Consider the following 22,500-nt stretch of genomic DNA (forward strand, 5'->3'; position numbering starts at 1 on the left):
TGTGTACATATAGTTCCTTGTGTGTAAGGGACCCCCTAGATGAGCAAACTGTTGACCATTAAAATATGGATAGCTGAGAACTCTTTCTAAAAGGGTAAACAGGTTTACAAAACAGTTGTTTTAAAGAAACACCACACACGCTCACACACACACACCCAAAGAACCAGTGGCTCTTGTGTAGAGAGAGCGAGAGCGAGAGCGAGAGAGAGAGGAGAGAGAGAGAGAGGAGAGAGAGAGAGGAGAGAGAGAGAGAGAGAGAGAGAGAGAGAGAGAGAGAGAAGAGAGAGAGAGAGAGAGAGAGAGAGAGAGAGAGAGAGAGAGAGAGAGAGAGAGAGAGAGATGAGAGAGAGAGAGAGAGAGCGAGAGAGCGAGAGGAGAGCGAGAGAGAGAGAGAGAGAAGAGAGAGAGAGAGAGAGAGAGATAGAGAGGGAGAGAGAGAGAGAGAGATATATAGAGAGATAGGGGAGGGACGGAGAAAGAGAGAGAGAGCTGTAATTCATTGAAGGTAAATACAATTTTCTTTCAAACCTTTTATTTTCTTCTAAATTGTTACTTCAGAAATGTAAGCATACATATACAAATTCTTAAAGTTCACTATACAATATTGAATATTAAACTATGACACTAATGTTTCCTACTAAACCTATGTATCATAAACATTATTATTACACAAAACTACACCTTACTAAACAATACATGTATAATTATTATAATAATGTTTTTCTTAGAAAAAAAACAGAATCAGCATTTTTGATTCATGAAGGACACAACACACCTAGAATTGGTCTAGGAGACATGTTTTCTGGAGTTTTCTGTTGTTCATCTCTCTTGAGGTTTCTTGTCACTCGTAGTGTTCACAGGACAAGTCTAACACTTATTTATACTCAGGCAGACCTACCCAGAAATTACTTTTTCATTCTACAAGGGGTCACAAGCTCACTACACAGCAGCTCCATAAGTTCACTACAAAAATTCCCAACTGTTTCACATTTTTCAAACAATTCAAACTTTAAGTTCAACTAGGTCAGTACACGACACATCAATCACCAGGCCATTACGTTTCATTTCAAACATGTTGTAGAGAGTTCGTTGCACAGTGCTGATATTCTCTTATTCTTAAACAAACTTTAAACTTTAGAAAATGACACAGACAACGGCTTCTGAGTATATGTAAAATATCCTTAGTTATGCAATTGCAGGCAGAAGTTAATACAGAGTCAACAGGATTTGTATAGCTCTTCATAAGTTCTGCAAATTGTCCAAAACAATCTCTGCTTTTCATCCAAGCACGCCCCTCCCTGGCAGATCAGGAGCCACCATGTTTTCTTCTTGTGGCTGTGTGGAAGCAACGAGAAATTGAAACACTACAGGTCTACCTGTTCCTCCAGTTGATCTCTATCCCATGTCCTTGACTACACGCCCAGACCAGCTGCAGGGAGCTACCAGGTCTACCTGTTCCTCCAGTTGATCTCAATCCCATGTCCTTGACTACACGCCCAGACCAGCTGCAGGGAGCTACCAGGTCTACCTGTTCCTCCAGTTGATCTCTATCCCATGTCCTTGACTACACGCCCAGACCAGCTGCAGGGAGCTGGAGGGAACCATCCTTACCAAAAGCACAGCATTGGTAGTTAAGAAATGTCTCTACTATTGTTAATCATATTAATTATTAACTATTAATATTTAACAAATCAGGTAAATATGTGCTCTTTCTCTCACAGCATAATAGATCATATATTCCTCATCAATGTGCTTTACTTCAAAGAAACAGCTGCACTATCAAGTTACATAAGCACACCCTAAATAGTGAAGAGAACGTCCGGACAGGATGTCCTTAAAAGGTCATAAACACAGGACACAGGAAAACTCACCAATCACTTTTTGACAGCAACCGTCTACTATATTCTCTTGTCTGTGAAACAAGACAGTTGGAGATTGAAACATTGTATGTGTATTCCCTTCCCCCAACTGCTCTGTTCACTCAGACAAACAAACCAGACTGCAGTTTCCCACGCAAGAATTGACTTCAAATCCTAAATTACTTGATGTCTTTCAGAAATACATAATTTTCCCCCCTCATAATTCCATAGGTCTATAGGAGTGTCTCAGGTTTTCATTACAACCATTTCTAGTGCATATTGTATATGGTTTCAATATCAGATTTGATAAATAAAAGATTATAACATGAAATGCTCAGTGTTGATTTTAAATTTAAACATTAACAGTCCACAAAAATGTTGTGTAAAACAGTATGTTGCTATCCAGAAGATTAGTGATATATGTTCTCCTCACTTCATCTAACCTGACCTCTGCCCAAATTGCTCACTCCTCCCCAACTCACAGCTGTCATTTTGACTTGTACCAGACTGTGTCTCTTCTCCTCCAATGGGATCCCTGATGACTAACAATAACATATCCTGACAGAATGGAAACATTATACATTCCCCTCTCTCCCTCAGTGACATGAATAAGTCAATTTCATGTTTAGAAGTCAGAACCCAACAAGCGCTACGCCAAGAGGCCCAAACCTCTCGATGATGTGGCTAGGTGTTGGATTAAGGTCGCTACATTACCCCCTTCCTTGGGGAGAGCATGCCCCCACACTTCTTTATAGCAAGTCTCTCACGTGTACACGCCTCTTTGATGGCCTCACAGGCACTATCCCACTTCTGACACCAATGTAACGAATTAAGGGATAGCTCCAACCGGGACTCGAACCCGGGTCCAGTGACTATCAAGCCAACACCTTATCCATTACACCAAGAGATCAGAAGGTGGTAATTGGTAGGTTTTGGGTTCAGCTTGCTACAGTATATACTTATATAGGGCAATGTGTGATCTGGGAGCGGCAGCACTACCACTAGTGCTCCTGACACAGCCTAACACAATCTTTACCTTCTGAACCTTAAAAACTGACCTAAAGTCAGATACATTTAGACAAACCACCATGTGAGCAGCAAGTGTAGGGTTAATGGAGTGAAGTGGGGGATGGGTAGGACCACCAGTATCAACTATATGTCTACTGCCTGAGTGGCGCAGTGGTCTAATGCACTGCATCACAGTGCTAACTGTGCCACGAGAGATCCTAGTTCGAATCCAGGCTCTGTCGCAGCCGGCCGCGACCAGGAGACTCATGGGTGGCGCACAATTGGTCCAGGGTAGGGGAGGGAATGGCCGGCAGGGATGTAGCTCAGTTGATAGAGCATGGCGTTTGCAACGCCAGGGTTGTGGGTTCGATTCCCGTGGGGGGCCAGTATAAAAAAAGATGTATTCACTAACTGTAAGTCGCTCTGGATAAGAGTGTCTGCTAAATGACTAAGATGCTCTTCATCAACACCATCTCACCTGTGAAACTAGATATCAGCAATCAATCAACAAGACTAATGAAATGAAGACATTAGAACTGCGAAAGGTCAGATATTATAATCTGACACCAATTTCTTACTGGTAGATGTTGTACATGATCTGTCAATCTCTCCTCCTCTTCCCCCATCTCTCTTTGCTGGGGTGAAGTTTCCCCTAGATACAGATCTAGGATCAGCTTCCCCTCCCCCAAACCTAACAAGGATCATTAGTGGGGGGGAATTTAAACCTGATCCAAAGCCAGTGTCTATTTGGGAAACTTGTCCCCTCCCCCACAACTCTACATGTGGATGCGGCTTCCTCCATCTCACCATGTTCACAAAGAAAACGGCAGTGTATTTCAGCTGTAAGTATTTTGAAGTTACTAGCTATATTATTTGAATTGAATCGACCTAGCTTCATTATTATTCAACAATAACTGGGCCAATGTAGCCGTAGCAGCAGTGGTGGTTCTAGAACATTCCCAGTGGGAGGGGCCAGGCTGGGGCCAGTTGTACTGTTAGAGGGGCCAGTTACATCACACATTATTGTTGTCATGTCGTTTTCTTCACTGAATTGCAGGCATTCTTGCAAAAATAATTCATCTAGATTCAAGGCCTTTGCCCTCCTTGACTCAATACTTAATACACCTAAATTGCTTAATCTTTCATCTGACATTGTGGACCTAAGATACGTTTTCACCAGCTTTAGAGCAGAAAAACTCTGTTCACAAGAAGCGATACTAACAGGGATTGAAACAGCTATTCTGCACAGTTTAAAGAGCTGAAAGAAAACTTAGAGCCATATATCGACATGCCCAGCGAGTGTCACTTAGTCTCTGAAGCTCTCTAGGTGCACCTGGGTACATCTCTCTTTGTACGCTAAGCCATTCTTGATGCGCATATGACCCAGATGTGAAGACATACAGTCTTTCTAGTAAGGAGAAGAACTGTCCTACCTCAGGGACAGCTTTGACTGTATCCACTAAAACTAAGTGTAGACAGTGTGCACTGCAGTGGAGGTAAAAGGCTTTGCTTGTGCTTTAATGCGTTGCCTGGACGCCTGAATGCTTGCCACTCATAACTGAAGCACCGTCATATGCTTGGCCTACTAGGTTGTTTTTGTATTCAAGACCATGACTTTCTAATTTGTGTATGATTTAGTCAGTAAGCCCTGCTGCATCTAGTGCAGGGGTGTCAAACTCATTTTAGCTCAGGGGCCACATGGAGGAAAATCTATTCCCAAGTGGGCCGGACCGGTAAAATCATGGTATATATAACTTTAAAAAAACAACTTCAGATTGTTTTCTTTATTTTAATACTATCAACATAAAACATAAAGCTGGAGCCTGAGGACAGTGTGTCCAAAATAGTACAAGCACAACATCACTATTAATCATAAAACACCTGAAGTTTATTTGAAAATTCTAAAGAAAAAGAACACACAAACACACAATGCCTCAGTGATTCACATAACTGTTTCACAGATCACAGAACTATATCAGGGTGTCATTTCTCAGGCAGAAATGTAGATACAAATAATGAAATCCTGTTCCCCAAACAAGTGCAAGAACCACAGAGTCAAGAATAGGTTAAATATACAAATAAAATAAAATCAATTAAAAACAATAGCACATCAACATAAAAACATATAACCATAAAGCTGGAGCCTGAGGACAGTGTGTCCAAAAGCACAACATCACTATTAATCATAAAACACCTCAAGTTATTTGAAATTCTGAGGACAAACAACACACACACACACAATGCCTCAGTGATTCACAGAAGTATATCACAGATCACAGAACTATATCAGGGTGTCTCATGCAGTACTTTAAGTGGGGTTGCATAGTTTATTTGACTCCTGATACCTGGCATCTTTTAGCTTTCACCAGCGCATCAATATCAGGCGTCACATCCTGAGTGGCAGCCAACTTCAGGATGTGATTCAAGTGCTTGTGCGTGAGCCTTGAGCGCAGCTTTGTTTTATTCATGACGTTATCCATCTTTAATGACTTGCAACACAAAGCCTCCTGGTGCAAAATAAAGTGAAAAGTCCAAAAATCACGTCCTCCATTTGCAGATTGCACTTTCTCTCTGAACTTTGTCACAACGCCTGCTTTTTTCCCGATAATTGAGGGCGCACCATCTGTAGCCAGGCTGACAGCGCGGGACCAGTCCACTCCGACCCTGTCCAGCGCGCCGACGAGTGCAGTGAAAATATCAGCTGCTGTCGTTGTATCTGTCATCGGCACCAACTCCACAAACTCCTCGGTGACGGTTAATGTGTCATCAACTCCGCGGATGAAAATGGCCAGTTGTGCAACATCTGTAATGTCCGTGCTTTCATCAATTGCAACCGAAAACGCAATAAATGACTTTACTTTTTGTTTCAACTGGCTGTCCAAATCCACTGAAAGATCGGAAATCCTGTCTGCAACTGTGTTTCTTGTCAGGCTGATATTTGCAAAAGCCTGGTGCTTTTCAGGGCACACAATCTCTGCTGCCTTCATCATGCATGTTTTTACAAATTCACCCTCACTAAATGGATTTGAAGCCACTACGATTTCATTAGCAATGAGGTAGCTAGCTTTCACTGCAGCGTCACTGATGTCTCGGCTGTGAGTAAACACAGACTGCTGTTTCTTCAGACCCGCCAACAGTTCATTCACCGTCTCTCTTCTCCGCTGTCCTTGAAAGTTGTCATATTTGTCGGCTTGAAGACTCACATAGTGGCGACGAAGGTTATATTCTTTTAGCACTGCAACATGCTGTGAACACACCAAACATACAGCTTTCCCATTCAATTCCGTGAATAAATAGAAGGATGAAAATTTTTCTTGGAACACTCTGCACTCTGCGTCCACTTTTCTCTTTTTTGACAGAGACATATTGGGGCAATGAGGGTGCCAAAGCGCATAATGTTAAAAGTAGAAGCCGTAATAAATATCGCGGGCAAAACAAAGTAGCTCATCCGGACTGGCTGCACTTGCTTGACCTATTTGCTCTGCCCCGGTATAAACAGTTTGCTTGCTTAACACAATTGCTATTGCGCCATCCAGTGGACACAATTGGAACAGCAGTTTCTTTTATTGAAAAATTGCAGCTCATTTTTATACTTTACAAAATCATCTCGCGGGCCGGATTAAACCCGTTTGCGGGCCTGTGTATGATTTAGTCAGTAAGCCCTGCTGCATCTAGTGGATCAGCTGATTCAAAGTGGAGACAGCTCTCATGGACAGCTCCACTGAAATAGTACCTGAGTACTGGAGATATCTGATCCTTTTGTTTTAACATCTTTTGTTTTCCGTCTGCCATTATGCTGAAGACCTCACTGTCTTCCACTTCTTCTATCATCTCTGTTGGAACCATGTCTGCCAAACAACTCAGAACCTCATTCTGAATCCCTTTGCTTGTGTATTTTGCATTATGAATGGAAGTCAACCTTTTTTCCACAGTTGTGTCATGCTTAGCTATTGTTTCTAGGATTGCCATGAAGTTCCCCTTTATTATCAGACTCTGCAGACTCATCGTGTCCTCTTTGTGCAATGTTTTGTGTGGCTGTAAGTAGTAGTACTTCTCCTATTGCTTTAATATAGTCCCCATTTTCTTGAACCTGTTTGTTGTGTTCCTTGTTTAGGGCATTTACCAGTGTTGCATTACTTTTTACAGCTTTCTGATAGACTCTCCATGTAATCATTGCTTATTTGTGCCGCTCAGCCCTTGCATGAATTGCAAATCCCCCCTCTTTGTAAGTTGCCTTCTTCCAGTTGTTAAAACCCAATTTTGAATCCAATGCAGTCTCTGAGACAGGCGTAACAAACCACAGAGTCTGATTTGTTTGAATATTGAAGCCAGGGGTGGATGTGGTACCAGGCCGCCTTGAAGCTCCTCCTCCTGTCCCCCATCAGAGTTCTTGGGTCCATGTTCATCACTGGCTGCACCGGTGGCTCCTCCCGGGATTGGCTGACATCACTCTCAGTCTCTCCAATGGTCTTCCTGCTGTCTCTCTCTGCTCTCTCTTGCTCTCTCCACACCTGAACCCTCTGGCTCTGTCTGACTTTCTGCCTTGTCTTTTCTTTGGAAGAAACATTAAGTCCTTTTTTCTCATCATGTTGGTGACAACTATAGAGCAAAAGCAATGGGGACCAAGCTTATTCATTCATTTACTGAAAATAACTGACTTGCTAGGTATCTAGCTTTCATGTCTAACCTTTTAACGTTACAATGCGTTTACTGAGTGTGGTTTAAGTAAAAGCACTCAGCAACATGCGTTTTTGATCAAATATTATACCCTTTTTCATATTGCCATACATTTTCGATGCCTGACTGTTAGAATTAGCTACAAAACTAAACCAAAAACAATGCAAAAGGAATACATAGCCCAGGATTCATGCCCATTGGTTAATTAATTCACAAAGAAAGTAACAAACGGACATGTTAACATTAGCTGATCTAACGTTACACTTCTGTAATGCATTTAATAGTTAACTATGTTACAAATACAACATATTCAACATGTTGCTCACCTCTCTTTATTTCCTTCTTCTTGCTTGAACGATATTATTTGCGGCAAATTTCTTTCAACTTCTGAATAGAAAAAAACTTGCAGATCCATGTGGTACGATACTGTTGTGTTCCGCCTAAAGGAGTCCCACTAGAAAATGTGTTGGGTTACATTAGTGTTCCGCTTTGCCACTGTCTAATAACGGATGTACAAAAATCAAAATAAATAAAAAAAGAACATGATCGCAATTTTTTTTTTCTGTGATAATTATTTCAGACTCCGCATTTAGAGGGGCCACAAGGGGGTCCAAGCTTGTTGTCACAGGGGCACTGCCCCCCCCCCCAGAACCGCTAGCTAGATATGTATTCTGTACCTCATTATAGATCCATCTGTGGTTGGTTCAACTAGATATGTATGCTGTACCTCATTATAGATCCATCTGTGGTTGGTTCAACTAGATATGTATTCTGTACCTCATTATAGATCCATCTGTGGTTGGTTCAACTAGATATGTATTCTGTACCTCATTATAGATCCATCTGTGGTTGGTTCAGCTAGATATGTATTCTGTACCTCATTATAGATCCATCAGTGGTTGGTTCAACTAGATATGTATTCTGTACCTCATTATAGATCCATCTGTGGTTGATTCAGCTAGATATGTATTATGTACCTCATTATAGATCCATCTGTGGTTGGTTCAGCTAGATATGTGTCTTTACCTCATTATTGATCCATCTGTGGTTGGTTCAGCTAGATATGTATTCTGTACCTCATTATAGATCCATCTGTGGTTGGTTCAACTAGATATGTATGCTGTGCCTCATTATAGATCTATCTGTGGTTGGTTCAACTAGATATGTATGCTGTACCTCATTATAGATCCATCTGTGGTTGGTTCAACTAGATATGTAATCTGTACCTCATAGTTCCATCTGTGGTTGGTTCAGCTAGATACTGTATGTATTCTGTACCTCATTATAGATCCATCTGTGGTTGGTTCAACTAGATATGTATGCTGTACCTCATTATAGATCCATCTGTGGTTGGTTCAACTAGATATGTATTCTGTACCTCATTATAGATCCATCTGTGGTTGGTTCAGCTAGATATGTATTCTGTACCTCATTATAGATCCATCTGTGGTTGGTTCAGCTAGATATGTATTATGTACCTCATTATAGATCCATCTGTGGTTGGTTCAACTAGATATGTATTCTGTACCTCATTATAGATCCATCTGTGGTTGGTTCAGCTAGATATGTATTCTGTACCTCATTATAGATCCATCTGTGGTTGGTTCAGCTAGATATGTATTCTGTACCTCATTATTGATCCATCTGTGGTTGGTTCAACTAGATATGTATGCTGTGCCTCATTATAGATCTATCTGTGGTTGGTTCAACTAGATATGTATGCTGTACCTCATTATAGATCCATCTGTGGTTGGTTCAACTAGATATGTAATCTGTACCTCATAGTTCCATCTGTGGTTGGTTCAGCTAGATACTGTATGTATTCTGTACCTCATTATAGATCCATCTGTGGTTGGTTCAACTAGATATGTATGCTGTACCTCATTATAGATCCATCTGTGGTTGGTTCAACTAGATATGTATTATGTACCTCATTATAGATCCATCTGTGGTTGGTTCAGCTAGATATGTATTCTGTACCTCATTATAGATCCATCTGTGGTTGGTTCAGCTAGATATGTATTATGTACCTCATTATAGATCCATCTGTGGTTGGTTCAACTAGATATGTATTCTGTACCTCATTATAGATCCATCTGTGGTTGGTTCAGCTAGATATGTATTCTGTACCTCATTATAGATCCATCTGTGGTTGGTTCAGCTAGATATGTATTCTGTACCTCATTATTGATCCATCTGTGGTTGGTTCAACTAGATATGTATGCTTTGCCTCATTATAGATCTATCTGTGGTTGGTTCAACTAGATATGTATGCTGTACCTCATTATAGATCCATCTGTGGTTGGTTCAACTAGATATGTAATCTGTACCTCATAGTTCCATCTGTGGTTGGTTCAGCTAGATACTGTATGTATTCTGTACCTCATTATAGATCCATCTGTGGTTGGTTCAACTAGATATGTATGCTGTACCTCATTATAGATCCATCTGTGGTTGGTTCAACTAGATATGTATTATGTACCTCATTATAGATCCATCTGTGGTTGGTTCAGCTAGATATGTATTCTGTACCTCATTATAGATCCATCTGTGGTTGGTTCAGCTAGATATGTATTATGTACCTCATTATAGATCCATCTGTGGTTGGTTCAACTAGATATGTATTCTGTACCTCATTATAGATCCATCTGTGGTTGGTTCAGCTAGATATGTATTCTGTACCTCATTATAGATCCATCTGTGGTTGGTTCAGCTAGATATGTATTCTGTACCTCATTATTGATCCATCTGTCAGTATCGTAAACAATGAACGGAGCTCAACAAAGCAACTTAACCACACAATGTACTAAAGGTATGTAGACATGTAATAAATATTCAACAGCAAACACTATGTACATCTTTCCACTGGAACCGTGGATTGTCTGTTCTTCTCTGTAGTTTACTCACACATGGGTATGTATAATGTAGACCTGGGTTCAAATAGGATTTGTTTTCTTACTAATGCATTAGCTGGGCTTTTTTGAGCTTGCCTGTCACAATGAAACCAATGGAATAATCCCAAAAGTGCAAACACTCAAAATGTAATCAAATGCTCAAAGTGTTTGACAGAAAACAAATACTATTTGAACCCAGGTCTGGTATGTGGTCCTATTAGACTCCTGATCCAGATCTGTGTGGTTCAACCAACTCTTAGTTTCCTGATTCAGATCTGTTTAAACCAACTCTTAGTTTCCTGATTCAGATCTGTTTAAACCAAGTCTTAGTTTCCTGATTCAGATCTGTTAAACCAACTCTTAGTTTCCTGATTCAGATCTGTTTAAACCAACTCTTAGTTTCCTGATTCAGATCTGTTTAAACCAACTCTTAGTTTCCTGATTCAGATCTGTTTAAACCAACTATTCTGACTGTCATTGTCATGCCATGTACACAACCAGTCAGAAGTTTGGACACACCTACTCATTCAAGGGTTTTTCTTAATTTTTACTATTTTCTACTTTGTAAAATAATAGTGAAGACATTAAACCTATGAAATAACACATATGGAATCATGTAGTAACCAAAAAAGTGTTAAACAAATCAAAATATATTTTATATTTGAGATTTTTCAAATAGCCACCCTTTGCCTTGATGACAGCTTTACACACTCTTGGCATTCTCTCAACCAGCTTCATGAGGTAGTCACCTGGAATGCCTTTCAATTAACAGGTGTGCCTTCTTAAAAGTTAATTTGTGGAATTTATTTCCTTCTTAATGCGTTTGAGCCAATCAGTTGTGTTGTGACAAGGTAGGGGGAGTATACAGAAGATAGCCCTATTTGGTAAAAGACCAAGTCCATATTATGGCAAGAACAGCTCAAATAAGCAAAGAGAAACGACAGTCCATCATTACTTTAAGACATGAAGGTCAGTCAATACAGAACATTTCAAGAACTTTTAAAGTTTCTTCAAGTGCAGTCGCAAAAACCATCAATAACTATGATGAAACTGGCTCTCATGAGGACCGCCACAGGAATGGAAGACCCAGAGTTACAGGGAGGAACAGAGAGAGAGAGGAGAGAGGAGGGACAGAGAGAGAGAGAGAGGAGAGAGGAGGGAGGGACAGAGAGAGAGGAGAGAGGAGGGAAAAATGGCATGGTTAGTTTTAGACAGCTGTTGAGGATTCATTTCTTCCAAGTTGACACACCTAATCTTTAGTGAGAGACTTGGTTGTGTTCTGTATATTGTGGAGGGGCTGAATCTGCTAGTTTCCACTAGTTCACTAGTTAACCCCTGAGCCAGAGAACTGGCCCACATCCAGCCAACTCCGCCCACAGGAGCAAATTGAGTTAGCAAGCTAAAATATCTAGCATGAGATTCGGTTGGGTTCCAACTCAGAGATTATAACACACCTAACATTGAGACAGTAAACCAACCCTTGTATTAATGGACCTAACATTGAGACAGTAAACCAAACCTTGTATTAAGGGAACTAACATTGAGACAGTAAACCAACCGTCGTAGTAAGGGACCTAACATTGAGACAGTAAACCAAACCTTGTATTAAGGGACCTAACATTGAGACAGTAAACCAAACCTTGTATTAATGGACCTAACATTGAGACAGTAAACCAAACCTTGTATTAATGGACCTAACATTGAGACAGTAAACCAAACCTTGTATTAATGGACCTAACATTGAGACAGTAAACCAAACCTTGTATTAATGGACCTAACATTGAGACAGTAAACCAACCCTTGTATTAAGGGACCTAACATTGAGACAGTAAACCAAACCTTGTATTAATGGACCTAACATTGAGACAGTAAACCAAACCTTGTATTAAGGGACCTAACATTGAGACAGTAAACCAACCGTCGTAGTAAGGGACCTAACATTGAGACAGTAAACCAAACCTTGTATTAAGGGACCTAACATTGAGACAGTAAACCAAACCTTGTATTAATGGACCTAACATTGAGACAGTAAACCAAACCTTGTATTAATGGACCTAACATTGAGACAGTAAACCAAACCTTGTATTAATGGACCTAACATTGAGACAGTAAACCAAACCTTGTATTAATGGACCTAACATTGAGACAGTAAACCAACCCTTGTATTAAGGGACCTAACATTGAGACAGTAAACCAAACCTTGTATTAATGGACCTAACATTGAGACAGTAAACCAACCGTCGTAGTAAGGGACCTAACATTGAGACAGTAAACCAACCGTCGTAGTAAGAGACCTAACATTGAGACAGTAAACCAAACCTTGTATTAAGGGACCTAACATTGAGACAGTAAACCAAACCTTGTATTAATGGACCTAACATTGAGACAGTAAACCAACCCTTGTATTAATGGACCTAACATTGAGACAGTAAACCAAACCTTATATTAATGGACCTAACATTGAGACAGTAAACCAAACATTGTATTAAGGGACCTAACATTGAGACAGTAAACCAACCCTTGTATTAATGGACCTAACATTGAGACAGTAAACCAACCCTTGTATTAATGGACCTAACATTGAGACAGTAAACCAACTGTCGTAGTAAGGGACCTAACATTGAGACAGTAAACCAAACCTTGTATTAATGGACCTAACATTGAGACAGTAAACCAACCCTTGTATTAAGGGACCGTTATGATGAGTTTCTCGGGTATCAAAGAATCAAGGATGCAAGGATATACTGAGACACTTTGTAGACAGTTAATGCAAATGTTTAATGATTGGTACCGGGTTCGTTACAACAATGACCAGAGCTTTGGCCTTGATGTTACGAACTATCTTGAACAAAGAAGACTCTACCTTATATACCCTTTATTACTACATAAACAGAAATGGGTGATTCCAGCTGTTATATACTTGTTATATAGAGGAGGTGGCTAAGGGATTTTTAACGGTACCAACTGTTATGATGAGTTTCTAGGGTGCTCAAAGAATCAAGGATGCAAGGTTATACTTAGACACTCTGTGGAGATTTCATACCAAGAATTTATTGAATCACGAGCTCGTGGGTTCATCTAACCAGCGGACGTGGCTTTGGCCTTCGTCAGTTGGACTCCTTCACAACGGAAACCCTCTACCTTATATACCCTTCTGTTACCATCTTCCTGACATACATCTGGCAAGTCTCCATGGGTGCCTTTACAACGGAAACCCTCTACCTTATATACCCTTCTGTTACCATCTTCCTGGCATACATCTGGCAAGTCTCCATGGGTGCCTTTACAACGGAAACCCTCTACCTTATATACCCTTCTGTTACCATCTTCCTGGCATACATCTGGCAAGTCTCCATGGGTGCCTTTACAACGGAAACCCTCTACCTTATATACCCTTCTGTTACCATCTTCCTGGCATACATCTGGCAAGTCTCCATGGGTGCCTTTACAAAGGAAACCCTCTACCTTATATACCCTTCTGTTACCATCTTCCTGGCATACATCTGGCAAGTCTCCATGGGCGCTCCCTGTCTTTGATGTTCATCACTCTTTACCCCAAAGCCAGTATCCTAAACATCACTCATGCTATCCTAAACATCAGTAATCTCCTTTGACATAATAGAATGTAGACTTTCTGTCTCCTAACCGCTTATCCAATAACTCTTCCCTGGTGCCCACAACACTATGACATGACATCATTATACCATAAAAACATCATATCAATCCACTCTTTTCTTTTTTCTTTTTTTTTTTGTGGTAAGTGACATGACTTAACCTCAACAATTCACATATAACTTTATATAAAATACAATATTCTCTACTCAGTATCACATATATCTCTGACTAGATCCTAAACTATGCTAGATAACTGAGAATTGATCCCCTTCTACATTCTATACCTGAATCCAACCTGATTCTCCATATATTTAATCAACAAAGGTATAAATTCCCAGTCATCTATCTTATGTGATATCAAACCTTTCAAACCTCTATAACTCAGTCTGAGTAAAAGATAAACACATAATTAACTACTATATATTCATGCTAATAATCTATGTAGTCAAAACCTTATTTTTATATATAAGGAAAAATCCCACAGACATCCTCCCTTTTAAAATGACCCCTTTTTCTGATACATGCTAATCAAATATACCCATTACTTATTCATGCTACCAAGAAAACATACATCAACGAAATTGTGACCATCCTGACATCATCACTACAAATACAAAGATCCATGACACTTTGTACTTACATGGATTTTATAATCTGAACACATGAATATAAAAATAACAAAAACATCCGTCTACTTCATCCACGCGCAGTCAGAGGAACCCCAAGTTTCTCCCTGGTCACAAGGGGCTCTATCTGATCCACTGAGATATTCATCTTCGATCCTGTAAACCTTAAATGCCATGGTATACATTTCCAACTTAACATTCCCATTCCTCAATCAACATTATCAATGGAGTCTAAACTGGAACAAGATGACATAGAATAATAATTAGTCCTTTCCCTCCTTGTATTACCATTAACTGATACATCTCTAACTGTAATCACAGGCATGTTAGTAATCGTTTGTACAGATCTTAAAATCAATCCCCGAAAAATTGGAAACAACACCCCATAACTATGGCTGCAATAATTACTATGGCCACTAGAGGACCTAGAATACTTGCCATCCATGTTCCTATGGAATTACCCACTAAACAACCTTTAAAAAACTCCAACAGCATTCAAATTACCATATCCTCCTCATCTTAATATAATAGCCTCCAATTCTATGTGATTATCAATTACACATTCTAATGATTGACATCTCAGACCCAATTGCTTAACAACTCATGATTGTTAAAATATACAATGGTAAACTCCGCCTTTGTCCTCCTAATATTCCTGATATAACATACACATTATAACACTCTATTATCGCTCCCTGTTACATCATCACATCCCTAGACTATTCCTGCTTTAATAATTCAACCAAATTCACATCATATGAAAATATCATAACCCCATGATAATAACCAATTAAGTACTTGCCATTCAACATAGATATGTAGCACCCTAAACATCCATATCAATATCACCCAATACTTCAAATGTATATAATGACTAATATGTTAATATATTAACCCAATTAATCACATATTCATGATTTCATTCACAATCCTCACCTTAACTTCCATGTTTCAAACAGTATGAGTCAACAATGTCTATTCAATAAATCCTATAAATGTATCCTAAGACATGACCTTAATGTATCACTGTTTAAACCCCTAATATCTATAGAAAACATTTATATGCTTATACATACTAATAATTCACTTAAATCACTCATTAATCTTATAAATTATAACCAACCAAATTACTTAACTCAACCAAATTTAAAATGACAATTCTTATTCACTTTATCCTTATCACTGAAAATGAAAACTCTCAACTTAATCACCCATTACAACTTTCAGAATGTATACTTATATTAACATACATTATAAACATTCATAATTCAATTATGACTTTCCTCATCCTGAAAATAAATACAGATCATTATCTCAATGCATTCTCAATACTATCACTTTAGCAGTGTATATACCTACTATCATCTCCAGATCGTCAGTTTCCTCGTAGCCTTCTGTAGCATCGGTTGACAGGATACCTGTTCAATCTCCCCTCTATCCATACCTCCGTTGGTGTAGACTGTGTGGTGATGATGAACCTTCTTCCTTCACTAGTTCTATGATCATGCAGAGTCCTTCTCCATTTATTTACCTAAAGCTCAGTCAAAAAATTAAAAACATAATAAAACGCTCCTTTAAGACGTATCACCTGTCTCCAAGTTGCAAAAAAAATGTCCAGATTCTCCCGGTAGGTCTGTCAGAGAAACCTTCACCTTTTCTAAAGAAAGTCTGCATAACATTGTTAGTTGAGACACAGCATGCTACTTCATCCTGTCTTCTTATCAGTCCTGATAAGCCTTTTATATTAGGAAGTACACATTCTCAGTTTGTTACCTGTATAAAAGACACCTGTCCACAGAAGCAATCAATCAATCAGATTCCAAACTCTCCACCATGGCCAAGACCAAAGAGCTCTCCAAGGATGTCAGGGACAAGATTGTAGACCTACACAAGGCTGGAATGGGCTACAAGACCATCGCCAAGCAGCTTGGTGAGAAGGTGACAACAGTTGGTGCGATTATTCGCAAATGGAAGAAACACAAAAGAACTGTCAATCACAAAATCAGCAGGGGATCAAATACTTTTTTCCCTCACTGTATGTGTGTATGTATGTGTGTATATATGTATATTATGTAAAATACACATTGGTATTTTAACAGTGTTATTGTAAGAGTTTAAATGTTTAAACAGAGGATACATCTACATCTTATCCATACATCTAAAACAGTATAAAACAAAACAAAACCAAACCCATAAAAAAATAAAAAGATCTTGTCTGGAAACGAGCGTCTGCTAAATGACTTAAATTAAAATGTAACATCTAAAAAAGTATCAACAAAGTGCAGTATGTTCTGAGTATGTTACCTTAACGTCAACTCATAACGTCCCACTATAACTTCATGGGAGTCTAGTGGAAAGACTGCATGTTGTTTTGGGTGGATTCATCAACATTTGCAGAATATTCCTGTAATGTCAGATGGCATCTTGTCAGACGGCAACAGCCTAGTCGGCTGCAGACACTCATAAGGAGTTCAAGTAGTTTATTTGCCATTTGCAGGTATTAAAAGTAATACATACATTGTAATTCCTTGTTGGAGCTCATATAGGACAGTACATACCAGTGGAGGCTGCTGAGGGGAGGACAGCTCATAATAATGGCTGGAACGGAGCCAATGAAATGGCATCAAATACATGGAAACCATGGAAACCATGTATTTGATGTATTTGATACCATTCCACTCAATCCGCTCCAGCCATTACAAGCCTGTCCTCCCCAACTAAGGTCTCACCAACCTCCTGTGGTACGTACACACAAACAGTAAAATATATCATAAGAACATCAATAAAACATGCAAAGTGGTAAAAGATCATAAAAGGAACAAATGTGTGTGTGTGTCCAGTGTGTGTCTGGGCGTGTGTCCAGTGTGTGTGTGTCCTGTGTGTGTGTGTGTGTCCAGTGTGTGTGTGTGTCCTGTGTGTGTGTGTCCAGTGTGTGTGTGTCCAGTGTGTGTGTGTGTGTGTGTCCTGTGTGTGTGTGTGTGTGTACCCAGTGTGTGTGTCCGGTGTGTGTGTGTCCAGTGTGTGTGTGTGTGTGTCCAGTGTGTTTGTGTGTCCAGTGTGTGTGTGTGTGTGGGTGTGTGTGTGTGTGTCCAGTGTTTGTGTGTCCAGCATGTGTGTGTGTCCGGTGTGTGTGTCCAGTGTGTGTTGGTGTGTGTGTGTCCAGTGTGTGTGTCCAGTGTGTGTGTGTGTGTGTCCAGTGTGTGTGTGTGTACCCAGTGTGTGTGTCCAGTGTGTGTGTGTGTCTGGTGTGTGTGTGTGTGTGTTCAGCGTGTGTGTGTGTGTGTGTGTGTGTGTACCCAGTGTGTGTGTGTGTGTGTGTGTGTGTACCAAATGTGTGTGTGTCCAGTGTGTGTCTGGTGTGTGTGTGTGTCCGGTGTGTGTGTGTGTCCGGTGTGTGTGTGTGTCCAGTGTGTGTGTGTCCAGTGTGTGTGTCTCCATTGTGTGTGTTTGTGTGTGTGTGTCCAGTGTGTGTGTGTGTGTGTGTCCAGTGTGAGTGTGTGTGTGTGTGTCCAGTGTGTGTGTGTGTGTGTGTCCTGTGTGTGTCCAGTGTGTGTGTGTGTGTGTGTGTGTACAGTGTCCAGTGTGTGTGTGTCCAGTGTGTGTGTGTCCAGTGTGTGTGTGTTCAGTGTGTGTCCAGTGTGTGTCCAGTGTGTGTCCAGTGTGTGTGTTCAGTGTGTGTGTGTGTACAGTGTCCAGTGTGTGTGTGTCCAGTGTGTGTGTGTCCAGTGTGTGTGTGTGTGTCCAGTTTGAGTGTGTGTGTGTGTGTGTTCAGTGTGTGTGTGTGTGTCCTGTGTGTGTCCACTGGACACACACTCACACACACAAACAAACACACACACACACACAGGACACACACACACACACACACACACACACACAGTCTTTATATAACTTAGTCCAAGTGGTGGTCAGAATGTTTGTCTTAACTAGCCTGATAACTCCAACATGTCTGATATGAACATGTCTGCAGTGTGGATCCTCCAGTCTAGCAGAGAGCAGTCTGACTCCTGAGTCTCCTGGGTGATTGTAGCTCAGGTCCAGCTCTCTCAGGTGTGAGGGGTTTGACTTCAGAGCTGAGACCAGAGAAGCACAGCCTTCCTCTGTGACTAGACAGCGTGACAGCCTGCAAAGAGTCAAATCATATTAAAACCACACTGCTATTCTTTGGTGTTGAGTAATTTTCTTTCTAAGTGAGTAGATAACATGTTTCTAAACACTACTGAATGAATCCTAATGATGCCATGATTTAGAAAGATCATGAATGAATCATGAATAATAATGAGTGAGAAAGTTACAGAGGCTACAACAAAACATTCTAACCTCTCACCGTTAACAATTATTAACATCAAATAAAAGGTGACATTCGATAATGAAACATTCAATCTGAAATCCAAAATTCTGGAGCATAGCACCAAATTTAAAACTGTAAGCTTCACTGTCCAAACACATATGGTGTGGACTATGTGTGCCTGGTAAACACATGTGGATCTGGTGAACAGTTATCACTTGTTGACCAACTACAGGAATACTGACCTCTGAGTCTCAAGTTTATAGTGGGGATTCCCCAGTCCAGCAGAGAGCAGCTTCACTCCTGAATCCTTCAGGTCATTGTTACTCAGATCCAGCTCTCTCAGGTGTGAGGGGTTTGACTTCAGAGCTGAGACCAGAGAAGCACAGACTTCCTCTGTGACTAGACAGCCTGACAGCCTGCAAAGAGTCAAATCATATTAAAACCACACTGCTATTCTTTGGTGTTGAAATTAGTGGCAGTATAAGTTTTCAAAATTTCATTTATATCAGTGTCCTGAAACCTGCCATATATATATATATATATATATCATTATTAGAAAAAATCATAATATTGTGTGTAGAGAGAAAAATGTATAGTACGAATATTTGAGTAGACTGACCAGAGCAGTTTAAAAAGCAGTATCAGTCAAAAGACAGACAGTGAGGTATCAGATTTAGATTGTATTGAGTATACAGTCCACACCATATCTATTTTGACAGTGAAGCTAACATTTTAGATGTGGCTCTATACTCCAACATTTTGGATTTGAGATCAAATGTTTCATATGAGGTGACAGTATATAATGTCACCTTTTATTTGAGGGTATTTTAATACATATCTGTTTCACCATTTAGAAATGAAACCACTTTATGTATCTAGTCCCCCTATTTGAAGAAGTCATAAGTATTCTGACCAATTCACTTATAGTGTATTAAAGTAGTCAAAAGTTGAGTATTTGGTTGTAAACTCATTGGTTGCATTTGCAGTTTGTTTTGGTTGTGTTTTGGGTTATGTTTTGCCCGATAGTAACTGAATGGTGGATGATGACTGGAGTAATTTTCTGTCTAAGTGAGTAGATAACATGTTTCTAAACACTACTAAATTAATCCTGAAGATGCCATATTAAGAAAAATCATGAATGAATCATGAATAATAATGAGTGAGAAAGTTAAAGAGGCTACAACAAAACATGCTAACCTCTCACCATTACCAATAACAGAGGGGGTATGATCCTTGTTCCTCTGTAACTTTCTCATTCATCATCATTCACGATTCATTCATGATTATTCATAATCATGGCAGCATCCACATGAATATAGAAATGTTCAGAAACATCTTCTATTCTTACTGACAATACAAGTGAAGTGACTCCAAAATGACAGGACATTATTCACCATTCAGTTTCTATTGGGAAAAACATCATCTAAAACACAACCAAGACAAACTGCAAATGCATTCAACAAGTTTGTAGAATCACAAGCTTGATGTAATCACTGCAGGTAAGGAATATGGGACCAAATACTAAACTTTTGACTAAATGAATTTGTCCAAATAAATAAGACTTCTTCAAATGGGAGAAGTAGATACGTAAAGTGCTTTCGTATCCAAACAGTAAAACAGATATGTATGAAAAACGTCAAATAAACGGTGAAATTATATACTGTTGCCTAATATGAAACATTCTATCTAAAATCCAAAATGCTGGAGCATAGCGCCAAATGTAAAACTGTAAGCTTCACTGTCCAAACACATATGGTGTGGACTATGTGTGCCTGGTAAACACATGTGGATCTGGTGAACAGTTATCACTTGTTGACCAACTACAGGAATACTGACCTCAGAGTCTCCAGTTTACAGTGGGGATTCCCCAGTCCAGCAGAGAGCAGCTTCACTCCTGAATCCTTCAGGTCATTGTTACTCAGATCTAGCTCTCTCAGGTGTGAGGGGTTTGACTTCAGAGCTGAGACCAGAGAAGCACAGCCTTCCTCTGTGACTCCACAGCCTGACAGCCTGACAGAGAGATCATCATGATTTCACAAACACACTGTTAATTTAACACCAGTAGTGTAGAAGGACAATGGCAGATGCATTTGGTTTATTCTCTCAAACAACATATAGATTCATCTTCCGTCTCCTAGAATTACATTTTTACATTACATTTTAGTCATTTAGCAGACGCTCTTATCCAGAGCGACTTACAGTTAGTGAATGCATACATGACTTATTTTTTCCAACCCCCTGTGGGAATCGAACCCACAACCCTGGAATTGCAAACGCCATGCTCTACCAACTGAGCTACATCCCTGCCGGCCATTCCCTCCCCTACCCTGGACGACGCTGGCCGATTGTGCGCCGCCCCATGGGTCTCCCGGCCAGCTACGACAGATCCTGGATTGGTGGTCATATTGTTATACTAATGTGAACATCAATGCATTGATTCAAAATGTTTTTCAATAATACCGGTACATATATTTCTCTAAACTGAATATTTCTTCCTGATGATTAGTACTTAAATGTCATTTTATGTACTCACAGAGCAGCTCTGGAGGCTTTGATCACTGGCAGCAGCCTCAGAAGACCTTCCTCTGATCTGGAGTATTTCTTCAGGTCAAACACATCCAGCTCCTTTTCTGAAGTCAGCAACACAAAGACCAGAGCTGACCACTGTGCATGTGACAGTTCTTCTTCTGAGAGACTTCCTGATCTCAGGTAGCTTTGGATCTTCTCCACTAGAGAATGGTCCTTCAGTTCATTCAGACAGTGGAACAGATTGATGCACCTCTCTGGAGAGGGATTCTCCCTGATCTTCTCCTTGATGTATTTCACTGTTTCTGTATGGCTCTGTGAGCTGCTTCTTGTCTTTGTCAGTAGACCTCGTAAGTGCTTATGATTGGACTTCAGTGAAAGGCCCAGAAGAAAGCGGAGGAACAGGTCCAGGTTTCCTGTCTCACTTTGTAAGGCTTCATCCACAGCACTCTTGTAGACAGTAACTTCAGGAACTTGCGGTTTGGCCATTAGATTCTCATTGTTGTTGATGAATGAGAGGAACACATATACAGCAGCCAGAAACTCCTGAATGCTCAGATGCACGAAGCAGTACACCTTGACCTGGTACAGCACACATTCCTCGTTAAAGATCTGTGTGCACAATCCTGAGTACACAGAGGCTTCATTGACATCAATGCCAGCCTCTTTCAGGTCTTCTTCATAGAAAATCAGATTGCCATTCATAAGCTGTTGAAAAGCCAGTTTTCCCAGTGACAGAATGCTCTCTTTATTCCAGTGTGGAACTGTCTCTTCTTTCCCAAGATACTTTTCATTCTTCTGTATGGTATGAAACATCACAAGGTGTGAGTACATCTCAGTCAGAGTCTTGGGCATCTCTTCTCTCTTATGTTTCAGCATGTGTTCAAGGACTATTGCAGAAATCCAACAGAAGACTGGAATGTGGCACATGATGTGGAGGCTCCTTGATGTCTTTATGTGTGAGATGATTCTGCTAGCCAGGTCCTCATCACTGACTCTCTTCC

The 22,500-nt window shown here is 40.1% G+C and overlaps 1 protein-coding gene across 1 annotated transcript in view; it reads right to left on the reverse strand.

Moving 5' to 3' along the window:
• Positions 1–16,592: 16,592 nt before the first annotated feature.
• The window catches only part of LOC311117423 (NLR family CARD domain-containing protein 3-like), a 6,353-nt gene continuing 445 nt past the window's right edge, over positions 16,593–22,500 (reverse strand). The window contains exons 1-5 of the mRNA XM_084192360.1: positions 21,504–22,500; positions 20,807–20,980; positions 19,213–19,386; positions 18,611–18,802; positions 16,593–17,083 (exon numbers count right to left, since the gene is read on the reverse strand). The exon at positions 21,504–22,500 is cut by the window's right edge and continues 445 nt beyond it. Of these exons, the coding sequence (XP_084048486.1) occupies positions 17,017–17,083; positions 18,611–18,802; positions 19,213–19,386; positions 20,807–20,980; positions 21,504–22,500 (1,604 nt within the window). The 3' untranslated portion in view covers positions 16,593–17,016. The remainder of the gene's footprint in view (positions 17,084–18,610; positions 18,803–19,212; positions 19,387–20,806; positions 20,981–21,503) is intronic.

The sequence above is a fragment of the Coregonus lavaretus genome, assembly GCF_964263955.1.
Source record: "Coregonus lavaretus genome assembly, contig: HAP1_SCAFFOLD_7722, whole genome shotgun sequence".
Classification (NCBI taxonomy): domain Eukaryota; kingdom Metazoa; phylum Chordata; class Actinopteri; order Salmoniformes; family Salmonidae; genus Coregonus; species Coregonus lavaretus.